The sequence below is a fragment of the Pseudophryne corroboree genome, chromosome 7 (genome assembly GCF_028390025.1).
Source record: "Pseudophryne corroboree isolate aPseCor3 chromosome 7, aPseCor3.hap2, whole genome shotgun sequence".
Taxonomy (NCBI): Eukaryota; Metazoa; Chordata; class Amphibia; order Anura; family Myobatrachidae; genus Pseudophryne; species Pseudophryne corroboree.
This window is the reverse complement of record NC_086450.1, coordinates 145411568-145424720: the sequence shown is the minus strand read 5'-3', so window position 1 is coordinate 145424720 and position 13153 is coordinate 145411568. Positions and strand designations below refer to the sequence as shown.

The 13153-nt window shown below is 48.9% G+C and overlaps 1 protein-coding gene across 1 annotated transcript in view; it reads left to right on the top strand.

The window, feature by feature from the left end:
• The window catches only part of DARS1 (aspartyl-tRNA synthetase 1), a 311292-nt gene that overhangs the window by 94886 nt on the left and 203253 nt on the right, over window positions 1-13153 (top strand). Inside the window, exon 4 of the mRNA XM_063933716.1 lies at window positions 6605-6662. Within this exon, the coding sequence (XP_063789786.1) occupies window positions 6605-6662 (58 nt within the window). The remainder of the gene's footprint in view (window positions 1-6604; window positions 6663-13153) is intronic.

Sequence of the window (13153 nt, the reverse complement as noted above, 5' to 3'; positions counted from 1 at the left end):
GTCATCCAAGTGCTCTTCAACATGCACACATCCTTTTAGGTTTGCGGAATGGCAAAAAAATCTGAGAGTAGAAACTTCATCGTAATTCAACTTCCTATCGCTTTAGAAACACCCTATACTAGTGATGGGGAACCTTTGGCAGTCCAGGTGTTGTTGAACTATACATCCCAGCATATCCTGCTACAATTTTAGCATGGCCAAATAGCAAAACTGTAACAGGACATGCTGGAATGTTTAATTCAACAACAGCTGGAGGACCAAAGGTCACCCATCACTTCGGCCTATACCATTGCACTCTTCAAATACTTTTTGGCCTAGCCTCATTTATGGTCCAAAATTGGTACATAAATGACATTAATTCCTTGGATTAGAAATGACTCTGCACCCTTCTGTGCAGCACAAAATTACATTAAAAAACAAAAACATCTACTACATTTCTTTATTTGATCTCGGTCATCTGACTCTTCAAAATGAAACCTCCCCGTGCTCCGTAAAACTAGGCACTGCAGTGCGCCTACTTTGTACTTAACTAGAAGTACCCTTGCTTGGCCCTCTCCTGTCATCAGCTGCCACAGACTTCTTTTATTTATTTCTTTATAAAAAACAAACAAAAACAAAGTACTTGCATTCATGGAAATATAAGCGCATCTGTGCATATCCGCTTCATACATGAGTTCCCCAATGTGAGTAGGCGACAGGTACACCTTATTACCAGGAATAAACGAATGGGGCAATAATAATACTGTGCCAGCTACAGCATAAGAGCAGTGCTGTTTGTTTGAACAACTTGGCCTTTTCTATGAATGTGTCAATACAAGAACCTGTTCTCTGTACTTTAGAGGCTAGGGAGACTGCAGGTAAATCTGTTTTCTCTAACGTCCTAGTGGATGCTGGGGACTCCGTCAGGACCATGGGGATTAGCGGCTCCGCAGGAGACAGGGCACAAAAATAAAGCTTTAGGATCAGGTGGTGTGCACTGGCTCCTCCCCCTATGACCCTCCTCCAAGCCTCAGTTAGGTTTTTGTGCCCGTCCGAGCAGGGTGCAATCTAGGTGGCTCTCCTAAAGAGCTGCTTAGAAAAAGTTTTTAGGTTTTTTATTTTCAGTGAGTCCTGCTGGCAACAGGCTCACTGCATCGAGGGACTTAGGGGAGAGAAGTGAACTCACCTGCGTGCAGGATGGATTGGCTTCTTAGGCTACTGGACACCATTAGCTCCAGAGGGAGTCGGAACACAGGTCTCACCCTGGGGTTCGTCCCGGAGCCGCGCCGCCGACCCCCCTTGCAGATGCCGAAGATGGAAGAGGTCCAGAAGCAGGCGGCAGAAGACTTTTCAGTCTTCCTGAGGTAGCGCACAGCACTGCAGCTGTGCGCCATTGTTGTCAGCACACTTCACACAGCGGTCACGGAGGGTGCAGGGCGCTGGGGGGGCGCCCTGGGCAGCAATGTATAATACCTTTTTTATGGCTAAAAATACATCACATATAGCCCCTGGGGGCTATATGGATGTATTTAACCCCTGCCAGGTCTCAGAAAAACGGGAGAAGAAGCCCGCCGAAAAGGGGGCGGGGCCTATTCTCCTCAGCACACCGCGCCATTTTCCCTCACAGAAATGCTGGTGGGAAGGCTCCCAGGCTCTCCCCTGCACTGCACTACAGAAACAGGGTTAAAACAGAGAGGGGGGGCACTGATTTGGCGATATGACTACATATATTAAAATGCTATAAGGGAAAAGCACTTATATAAAGGTTGTCCCTGTATAATTATAGCGTTTTTGGTGTGTGCTGGCAAACTCTCCCTCTGTCTCCCCAAAGGGCTAGTGGGTCCTGTCCTCTATCAGAGCATTCCCTGTGTGTGTGCTGTGTGTCGGTACGTGTGTGTCGACATGTATGAGGACGATGTTGGGAGGCGGAGCAAATTGCCTGTAATGGTGATGTCACTCTCTAGGGAGTCGACACCGGAATAGATGGCTTATTTAAGGAATTACGTGATAATGTCAACACGCTGCAAGTCGATTGACGACATGAGACGGCCGGCAAACATATTAGTATCTGTCCAGGCGTCTAAAACACCGTCAGGGATGTTATAATGCCCATTTTACCTCAGTCGGTCGACACAGACACAGACACGGACACTGACTCCAGTGTCGACGGTGAAGAAACAAACGTATTTTCCTTTAGGGCCACACGTTACTTGTTAAGGGCAATGAAGGAGGTGTTACATATTTCTGATACTACAAGTACCACAAAAAAGGGTATTATGTGGGGTGTGGAAAAACTACCTATAGTTTTTCCTGAATCAGATAAATTAAATGAAGTGTGTGATGAGGCGCGGGGTTCCCCCGATAGAAAATTATTGGCGGTATACCCTTTCCCGCCAGAAGTTAGGGCGCGTTGGGAAACACCCCTTAGGGTGGATAAGGCGCTCACACGCTTATCAAAACAAGTGGCGGTACCGTCTCCAGATACGGCCGCCCTCAAGGAGCCAGCTGATAGGAGGCTGGAAAATATCCTAAAAAGTATATACACACATACTGGTGTTATACTGCGACCAGCGATCGCCTCAGCCTGGATGTGCAGCGCGGGGGTGGCTTGGTCGGATTCCCTGACTGAAAATATTGATACCCTTGACAGGGACAGTATTTTATTTACTATAGAGCATTTAAAGAAGGCATTTCTATATATGCGAGATGCACAGAGGGATATTTGCACTCTGGCATCAAGAGTAAGTGCGATGTCCATATCTGCCAAAAGATGTTTATGGACACGACAGTGGTCAGGTGATGCAGATTCCAAACGGCACAAAGATGTATTGCCGTATAAAGGGGAGGAGTTATTTGGGGTCGGTCCATCGGACCTGGTGGCCACGGCAACTGCTGGGAAATCCACAGTTTTTACCCTAAGTCACATCTATGCAAAAAAAAAAAGACACCGTCTTTTCAGCCTCAGTCCTTTCGTCCCCATAAGCATATCTGCCCAGGGATAGAGGAAAGGGAAGAAGACTGCAGCAGGCAGCCCATTCCCAGGAACAGAAGCCTTCCACCGCTTCTGCCAAGTTCTCAGCATGACGCTGGAGCCGTACAGGACCCCTGGATCCTACAAGTAGTATCCCAGGGGTACAGATTGGAAAGTCGAGACGTTTCCCCTCGCAGGCTCCTGAAGTCTGCTTTACCAACGTCTCCCTCCGACAGGGAGCCAGTATTGGAAACAATTCACAAGCTGTATTCCCAGCAGGTGATAATCAAAGTACCCCTCCTACAACAAGGAAAGGGGTATTATTCCACACTATATTGTGGTACTGAAACCAGAAGGCTCGGTGAGACCTATTCTAAATCTGAAATATTTGAACACTTACAAAGGTTCAAATCAAGATGGAGTCACTCAGAGCAGTGATAGCGAACCAGGAAGAAGGGGACTATATGGTGTCCCGGGACATCAGGGATGCTTACCTCCATGTCCCAATTTGCCCTTCTCACCAAGGGTATTTCAGGTTCGTGGTACAGAACTGTCACTATCAGTTTCAGACGCTGCCGTTTGGATTGTCCACGGCACTCCGGGTCTTTACCAAGGTAATGCCCGAAAGGATGATTCTTCTTCGAAGAAAATGGACGACCTCCTGATAAGAGCAAGGTCCAGAGAACAGTTGGAGGTCGGAGTAGCACTATCTTAAGTAGTTCTACGACAGCACGGGTGGATTCTAAATATTCCAAAACCGCAGTTGTTTCCGACGACACGTCTGCTGTTCCTAGGGATGATTCTGGACACAGTCCAGAAAAAGGTGTTTCTCCCGGAGGAGAAAGCCAGGGAGTTATCCGAGCTAGTCAGGAACCTCCTAAAACCAGGAAAAGTGTCAGTGCATCATTGCACAAGAGTCCTGGGAAAAATGGTGGCTTATTACGAAGCGATTCCATTCGGCAGATTCCACGCAAGAACTTTTCAGTGGTATCTGCTGGACAAATGGTCCGGATCGCATCTTCAGATGCATCGGCGGATAACCCTATCTCCAAGGACAAGGGTGTCTCTCCTGTGGTGGTTACAGAGTGCTCATCTTCTAGAGGGCCGCAGATTCGGCATTCAGGATTGGATGCTGGTGACCACGGAGGCCAGCCTGAGAGGCTGGGGAGCAGTCACACAGGGAAAAAATTTCCAGGGAGTGTGATCAAGTCTGGAGACTTTTCTCCACATAAATATACTGGAGCTAAGGGCAATTTATGATGCTCTAAGCTTAGCAAGACCTCTGCTTCAAGGTCAGCCGGTATTGATCCAGTGGGACAACATCACGGCAGTCGCCCACGTAAACAGACAGGGCGGCACAAGAAGCAGGAGGGCAATGGCAAAAACTGCAAGGATTTTTCGCTGGGCGGAAAATCATGTGATAGCACTGTCAGCAGTGTTCATTCCGGGAGTGGACAACTGGGAAGCAGACTTCCTCAGCAGGCACGACCTCCACCCGGGAGAGTGGGGACTTCATCGGGAAGTTTTCCACATGATTGTGAACCGTTGGGAAAGACCAAAGGTGTACATGATGGCGTCCAGCCTGAACAAAAAACTGGACAGGTATTGCGCCAGGTCAAGAGACTTTCAGGCGATAGCTGTGGACGTTCTGGTAACACCGTGGGCGTACCAGTCGGTGTATGCGTTTCCTCCTCTGCTTCTCATACCCAAGGTATTGAGAATTATAAGACATAGAGGAGTAAGAACTATACTCGTGGCTCCGGATTGGCCAAGAAGGACTTGGTACCCGGAACTTCAAGAGATACTCACAGAGGACTCATGACCTCTGCCGCTAAGAAGGGACTTGCTTCAGCACGTACCATGTCTGTTCCAAGACTTACCGCGGCTGCGTTTGACGGCATGGCGGTTGAACGCCGGATCCTAAGGGAAAAAGGCATTCCGGAAGAGGTCTTTCCTACCATGGTCAAAGCCAGGAAGGACGTGACCGCACAACATTATCACCACATGTGGCGAAAATATGTTGCGTGGTGTGAGGCCAGGAAGGCTCCACGAAGAAATTTCAACTCGGTCGATTCCTGCATTTCCTGCAAACAGGAGTGTCTATGGGCCTCAGATTGGGGTCCATTAAGGTTCAAATTTCGGCCCTGTCGATTTTCTTCCAGAAAGAATTGGCTTCAATTCCTGAAGTCCAGAAGTTTGTCAAGGGAGTACTGCATATACAACCCCCTTTTGTGCCTCCAGTGGCACTGTGGGATCTCAACGTAGTGCTGGGATTCCTCAAATCACATTGGTTTAAACCGCTCAAATCTGTGGATTTGAAATATTTCACATGGAAAGTGACCATGATGTTGGCCCTGGCCTCGGCCAGGCGAGTGTCAGAATTGGCGGCTTTGTCTCACAAAAGCCCATATCTGATTGTCCATTCGGACAGGGCAGAGCTGCGGACTCGTCCCCAGTTTCTCCCTAAGGTGGTGTCAGCGTTTCACCTGAACCAGCTTATTGTGGTACCTGCGGCTACTAGGGACTTGGAGGACTCCAAGTTGCTAGATGTTGTCAGGGCCCTGAAAATATCGGTTTCCAGGACGGCTGGAGTCAGAAAAACTGACTTGCTGTTATCCTGTATGCACCCAACAAACTGGGTGCTCTTGCTTCTAAGCAGACGATTGCTAGTTGGATGTGTAGTACAATTCAGCTTGCACATTATGTGGCAGGCCTGCCACAGGCAAAATATGTAAATGCCCATTCCACAAGGAAGGTGGGCTCATCCTGGGCGGCTGCCCGAGGGGTCTCGGCATTACTACTCTGCCGAGCAACTACGTGGTCGGGGGGAGAACACGTTTGTAAAATTCTACAAATTTGATACCCTGGCTAAAGAGGACCTGGAGTTCTCTCATTCGGTGCTGCAGAGTCATCCGCACTCTCCCGCCCGTTTGGGAGCTTTGGTATAATCCCCATGGTCCTGACGGAGTCCCCAGCATCCACTAGGACGTTAGAGAAAATAAGATTTTACTTACCGATAAATCTATTTCTCGTAGTCCGTAGTGGATGCTGGGCGCCCATCCCAAGTGCGGATTGTCTGCAATACTTGTACATAGTTATTGTTACAAAAAAATCGGGTTGTTTTTGTTGTGAGCCGTCTGTTCAGAGGCTCCTACGTTGTCATACTGTTAACTGGGTTCAGATCACAAGTTGTACGGTGTGATTGGTGTGGCTGGTATGAGTCTTACCCGGGATTCAAAATCCTTCCTTATTGTGTACGCTCGTCCGGGCACAGTATCCTAACTGAGGCTTGGAGGAGGGTCATAGGGGGAGGAGCCAGTGCACACCACCTGATCCTAAAGCTTTATTTTTGTGCCCTGTCTCCTGCGGAGCCGCTAATCCCCATGGTCCTGACGGAGTCCCCAGCATCCACTACGGACTACGAGAAATAGATTTATCGGTAAGTAAAATCTTATTTTAGCAGATGGCAGTAATACTGATCTAGGCATAGGCAACATAAGCCCTTTATGCTTTCACATTGCTGGTCCTGTACAGGGAAAGCATAGTTGTCAGGCCCAGGCAGTATGGAATCTCTGATCCTCATGTTTCCTTATTGTGAGCTACTAATTCATTTCCCTTCTCTGCACAGTTGAATTAATGAATCTTTTCATGTAGGACTTTGCTAAGGACAGATATGGGGTACCCACAATGATACAGTCTCAAGAGAAACCAGGTTTGTATTCAACAAAAGATATTTCACCCTGTTTGCTTCTGTACTATTGTTGTTGTTGGAATTATTTTTATACTAAAAATTTTAAGTGTTATTTAGTAACCTAATTTAAGGTGCAAATGTATTTGCTTTATTTGTCTAACTTGCTTGCATGTGACCGATAATGCTGGGTGGTTGCTATATTTTAATATTAATACAGAAACCTAATGCAGGTTCGGCAGAGTAAGCCTTCAGGCTACCAAGTTGAATTCTTCCATCTATAGAGAGACCTGAGCAGAACATTGCAAACAGAGGTGCCAGCTGCGTGCAGATAACAGGGGCCCCATGGGAGGAGTAATAATATTGACACAGGAAGCCATTTAGCATAATAGAAGATTTACATGGAAATACCCTTTAAGATTTGTACCTGTTTGATGTATTTATGGCAACAATTGTTAACCTCTCAGTTTCAGCTTTCAATGTGCCAGCTGCTGTTCATTTTTTATAAATGTTAATTAACTTCAGTCTTTGGGCATAAAGATTTTTCTCTTACGTCTTAGAGGATGCTGGGGACTCCAAAAGGACCATGGGGTATAGACGGGATCCGCAGGAGACATGGGCACACTATAAGACTTACTGGGTGCGAACTGGCTCCTCCCTCTATGCCCTTACTCCAGACCTCAGTTAGATTCTATGCCCAGGAGAGACTGGACACACACTAGGGGAGCTCTACTGAGTTTCTCTGGAAAGACTTTGTCTTTTTTATTTTCAGGGAGACCTGCTGGCTACAGGCTCCCTGCAGCGTGGGAGTGAGGGGAGAGAAGTCAGACCTACTTCTACTGAGTTAAGGGCTTTGCTTCTTAGGCTACTGGACACCATTAGCTCCAGAGGGTTCGATCACTTGGTGCGCCTAGCTGCTTGTTTCCGGAGCCGCGCCATCACCCCCCTCACAGAAGCCAGAAGTAAGAAGCCGGGTGAGTATTAGAAGACCAGAAGAATTCAGTGACGGCAGAAGACTTCAGTAACGGAGGTACAGCGCAGCGGTCGCGCTGCGCTCCATGCTCCCACACACACACCAACGGAACTCACAGGGTGCAGGGCGCTGGGGGGAGCGCCCTGGGCAGCAGGTTACTGGAGCTTCTTTAACTGGTAAAAACGCATATTAGAGGTGCCTGGGCACTATATATGAGACCCCCCGCCAGTATAATAATTTAAATTTGAGCGGGACTACAGCGCGTTGGGAGGGGGCGTGGCTTAGCCGCACAGGTTACCAGCGCCATTTTCTCTTTTCACAGAGCATGCGGAGACGCTGGCCCGGACCTCCAACTCTCCTTTACAAGTACAGGGAGCAAAACGGGGGGGGGGGTGTCGGGATCATTTATTATTTTTTAGTAGTATATGGGCGCTGGGGTGTGAGCTGGCATACTCCCTCTGTGTTCTCTCTACAGGCTTCCCTGTGGGTCTGTCCCCTTTGGCCAGTGTGAGTGTGTGTGTGTGTCGGTACCGTGTGTAGACATGTCTGAGGCCGAGTGCTCCTCCCCGGAGGAAGTTACTGGGGGCGCAGAGAAGGATTTGGGAGTGACTCTGTCGGCACAGCCGACTGCTGATTGGGTGAATATGTTGAGTACATTGAATGCAAATGTGGCGTTATTGTCTAAGAGACTGGATACATCTGATTCTCAGACACAAACGTGGAGAAAATCCATGGAGGACGCCTTGTCTCAGGTACAGACCCCCTCAGGGTCACAGAAACGTTCCTTTACCCAGATGGCAGATACAGATACCGACACGGACTCTGATTACAGTGTCGACTTTAGTGAGGCCAGTTTACATCCAAAATTGGTAAAGAGTATTCAGTACATGATTGTGGCTATTAAAGATGTTTTGCATATTTCTGAGGAACCTCCTGTTCCAGATACAAGGGTTTGTTTATTTAAAGGGAAAAAGCCTGAGGTGAAGTTTCCCCCCTCTCATGAACTGAACGCTCTTTGTGAAAAGGCTTGGGAGTCGCCTGACAAAAGGTGGCAGATTCCCAAGAGAATTTTTATGGCATATCATTTCCCCTCTGACAACAGGGAGAAGTGGGAGTCATCTCCCAATGTGGACAAGGCTCTGTCCTGACTGTCCAAAAAAAGTGGCGCTTCCGTCTCCTGACACGGCTGCCCTCAAGGATCCTGCGGATCGCAAGCAGGAAACGACATTAAAGGCCATTTATGTCACTACGGGTGCACTCCTCAGGCCTGCCGTGGCGTCGGCATGTGTGAGTAGTGCTATTGCTAAGTGGGCTGATAATTTGGCATCTGACATGGATACCCTTGATAAGGATAACATTCTTTTGACTCTTGGTTATATCAGGGACGCTGCAGCTTAACTAAAGTATGCGGCGAGGGATATTGGCCTCTTGGGATCAAGGGCCAATGCCATGGCAGTCTCGGCCAGGAGGGCGCTGTGGATTCATCAATGGAATGCTGATGCCGACTCCAAGAAAGCTATGGAAGCTCTCCCTTTTAAAGGTAGTGTCTTGTTTGGTGACTGCCTCGCTGACCTGGTGTCTACCGCTACTGCAGGTAAGTCATCTTTTCTTCCTTATGTTCCCGCACAACAGAAAAAGGCACCCCATTATCAGATGCAATCCTTTCGGCCTAATAAATACAAAAAAGGAAGGGGCTCTTCCTTCCTCGCTTCAAAAGGTAGAGGAAGAGGAAAAATGTCGCCTGCTGTGTCTGGCGCCCAGGACCAAAAGTCCTCCCCCGCCTCTGCCAAGTCCACCGCATGACGCTGGTGGGGGCCCGTCTCCGAATATTCAGTCAGGTCTGGTTTCAATCTGGCCTAGACCCTTGGGTCTTAGACATAGTGTCCCAGAGGTACAAACTGGAGTTTCAGGAGATGCCCCCCCTCCGATTTTTCAAATCAGCCTTGCCAGTTTCTGTTCCAGAAAGGGAAGTAGTAAATGCTGCGATACAAAAGCTGTGTCAACAGAGGGTCATTGTCCCGGTTCCCCAGTCCCAACGAGGGGGAAGGGTTCTATTCGAGCCTCTTTGTCGTGCCAAAGCCGGACGGCTCGGTCAGACCGATCCTGAACCTAAAATCCCTCAATCCGTACTTGAAAACTTTCAAGTTCAAGATGGAATCTCTTCGAGCTGTGATCTCCAGCCTAGAAGGGGGGGATTTTATGGCGTCAGTCGACATAAAAGATACCTACTTACACGTCCCGATATATCCTCCTCATCAGGCCTTCCTGAGATTTGCGGTGCAGGATTGTCATTACCAATTTCAGACGTTGCTGTTTGGGCTTTCCAAGGCCCCGAGGGTCTTCACCAAAGTGATAGCGGAAATGATGGTACTCCTACGCAAGCAGGGTGTCACAATTATCCCGTACTTGGACGATCTCCTGATAAAGGCAAGATCAAAAGAACAGTTGCTAAGAAATGTGGAACTCTCCCTGTTGGTTCTGCAACATCATGGTTGGATTCTAAATTTGCCATAGTCTCATTTGATCCCGACAACTCGGCTGCCCTTCTTGGGCGTGATCCTAGACACGGAATTACAGAGAGTGTTTCTTCCGTCGGAAAAAGCTCTTGAGATCCAGACCATGGTCAAGGAGATTATGAAACCGGCAAGAGTGTCGATTCATCAATGCACTCGAGTGCTAGGGAAGATAGTTGCGGCTTACGAAGCCGTTCCGTTTGGCAGGTTTCATGCCCGGGTGTTTCAGTGGGACCTGCTGAACAAATGGTCCGGGTCTCACCTGCACATGCACCGGAAAATAAGTCTATCTTCCAGGACCAGAATTTCCCTCCTGTGGTGGCTTCAAAGTTCTCACCTTCTAGAGGGACGCAGGTTCGGAATCCAGGATTGGGTCCTGCTGACCACAGATGCAAGTCTCCGAGGCTGGGGTGCAGTCACACAAGGGAGAAGTTTCCAGGGAAAATGGTCAAGCCAGGAATCTTGTCTCCACATAAATATTTGGGAGTTAAGAGCCATTTACAATGGCCTTCTGCAAGCGAAAAACCTTCTTCAAGGTCTACCTGTCCTGATTCAGTCGGACAACATAACAGCAGTGGCGTACGTAAACTGCCAAGGCGGAACAAAGAGCAGAGCGGCAATGGCGGAGGCCACAAGAGTTCTCCGCTGGGCGGAAAACCACGTGAGCGCTTTGTCAGCAGTCTTCCTTCCGGGCGTGAACAACTGGGAAGCAGAATTCCTCAGCAGACACGATCTCCATCCAGGAGATTGGGCCCCTTCATCAAGAGATATTTGCAGAAGTGACAAGGCGTTGGGGAATTCCTCATATAGACATGATGGCGTCTCGCCTCAACAAGAAGCTTCCAAGGTATTGTTCCAGGTCAAGGGACCCCCAAGCCAGTGCAGTGGATGCCCTGGTAACTCCGTGGGTGTTTCAGTCGGTGTATGTGTTCCCTCCACTTCCTCTCATTCCAAGAGTGTTGAGGATCATAAGACGAACATGGGTTCAGGCAATACTCGTCGTTCCAGATTGGCCACGGAGGGCCTGGTATCCGGATCTTCAGGAATTGCTCATAGAAGATCCTTGGCTGCTTCCTCTCGGAGAGGACCTGTTACTGCAGGGGCCATACGTATTTCCGGACTTACTGCGGCTGCGTTTGACGGCGTGGAGGTTGAACGCCAAATCCTAGCTCGTAAAGGTATTCCCGGGGAAGTCATCCCCACTCTCCTTAAGGCTAGAAAGGAAGTCACGGCGAACCATTATCACCGTATTTGGAGAAAATGTGTTGTGGTGTAAAGCCAAAACAGCTCCTGCGGAGGAGTTTCATTTGGGTCGTTTCCTCCATTTTTTGCAGGCAGGCGTGGATGCAGGCCTGAAATTGGGTTCCATCAAAGTGCAGATTTCGGCTTTATCTATTTTCTTTCATAAAGAATTGCCCGCACTTCCTGAAGTTCAGACTTTCGTGAAGGGAGTGCTGTATATCCATCCTCCGTTTGTGGCACCGTGGGATCTTGAAGTGGTGTTACAATTTATGTCTCGCTGGTTTGAACCTTTGCGAAAGGTTAAGTTAAAGTTTCTCACTTGGAAAGTGCTCATGCTTTTGGACTTGGCGTCCGCCAGACGAGTGTCGGAATTGGCGGCTTTGTCTCAAAAGAGCGCATGTTTGATTTTCCATGTGGATAGAGCGGAATTGAGGACTCGTCAACAATTTCTGCCGAAGGTGGTTTCTTCGTTTCACATAAATCAACCTATTGTGGTGCCTGTGGCTATGGATGCTGTGGCAGTGCCAAAATCTCTTGATGTCGTAAGAGCTTTGAAAATTTATATCACCAGAACGGCTCTTGTTAGGAAAACGGAGGCTCTGTTTGTCCTGTATGCTTCCAACAAGATTGGAAATCCTGCTTCCAAGCACACTATTGCACGCTGGATTTGTAATACGATTCAGCACACTCATTCTTCGGCTGGGTTGCCGTTGCCGAAGTCAGTAAAGGCCCATTCTACCAGGAAGGTGGGCTCATCTTGGGCGGCTGCCCGAGGGCTCTCGGCGCTTCAGCTGTGCCAGCAGCTACGTGGTCGGGTTCAAACACTTTTGCTAAGTTCTACAAGTTTGATACCCTGGCTGATGAGGACCTCATGTTTGCTCAATCGGTGCTGTAGAGTCGTCCGCACTCTCCCGCCCGGTCTGCAGCTTTGGTATAGACCCCATGGTCCTTTTGGAGTCCCCAGCATCCTTGAGGACGTAGGAGAAAATAGGATTTTAATACCTACCGGTAAATCCTTTTCTCCTAGTCCGTAGAGGATGCTGGGCGCCCATCCCAGTGTGTACTGTTACTTGCAGTTGTATTGTTGGTTGTTGTTTTCGGTTACACAACGGTTGTGTATCTGTTATGTTCAGCTTGTTGCTGTTTTCCCCCCTTCTCTTACGTCCTAGAGGATGCTGGGGACTCCGTAAGGACCATGGGGTATAGACGGGCTCCGCAGGAGACATGGGCACTCTAAAGACTTTAGAATGGGTGTGCACTGGCTCCTCCCTCTATGCCCCTCCTCCAGACCTCAGTTAGATCCTGTGCCCAGAGGAGACTGGATGCATTGCAGGGGAGTTCTCCTGAGTTTCTCTGAAAAATACTTTTTGTTAGGTTTTTTTATTTTCAGGGAGCACTGCTGGCAACAGGCTCCCTGCATCGTGGGACTGAGGGGAGAGAAGCAGTCCTACTTAAATGATAGGCTCTGCTTCTTAGGCTACTGGACACCATTAGCTCCAGGGGGTCGGAACACAGGTCTCATTCTCGTCGTTCGTCCCGGAGCTGCGCCGCCGTCCCCCTCACAGAGCCGGAAGATAGAAGCCGGGTGAGTATGAGAAGAAAGAAGACTTCAAAGGCAGCAGAAGACTTCAGATCTTCACTGAGGTACCGCGCAGCGGTAACGCTGCGCGCCATTGCTCCCAACACACACACACACACACACACACACACACACACACACACACACACACACACACACACACACACACACACAGCACTGTACGGGTGCAGGGCGCAGGGGGGGGGCG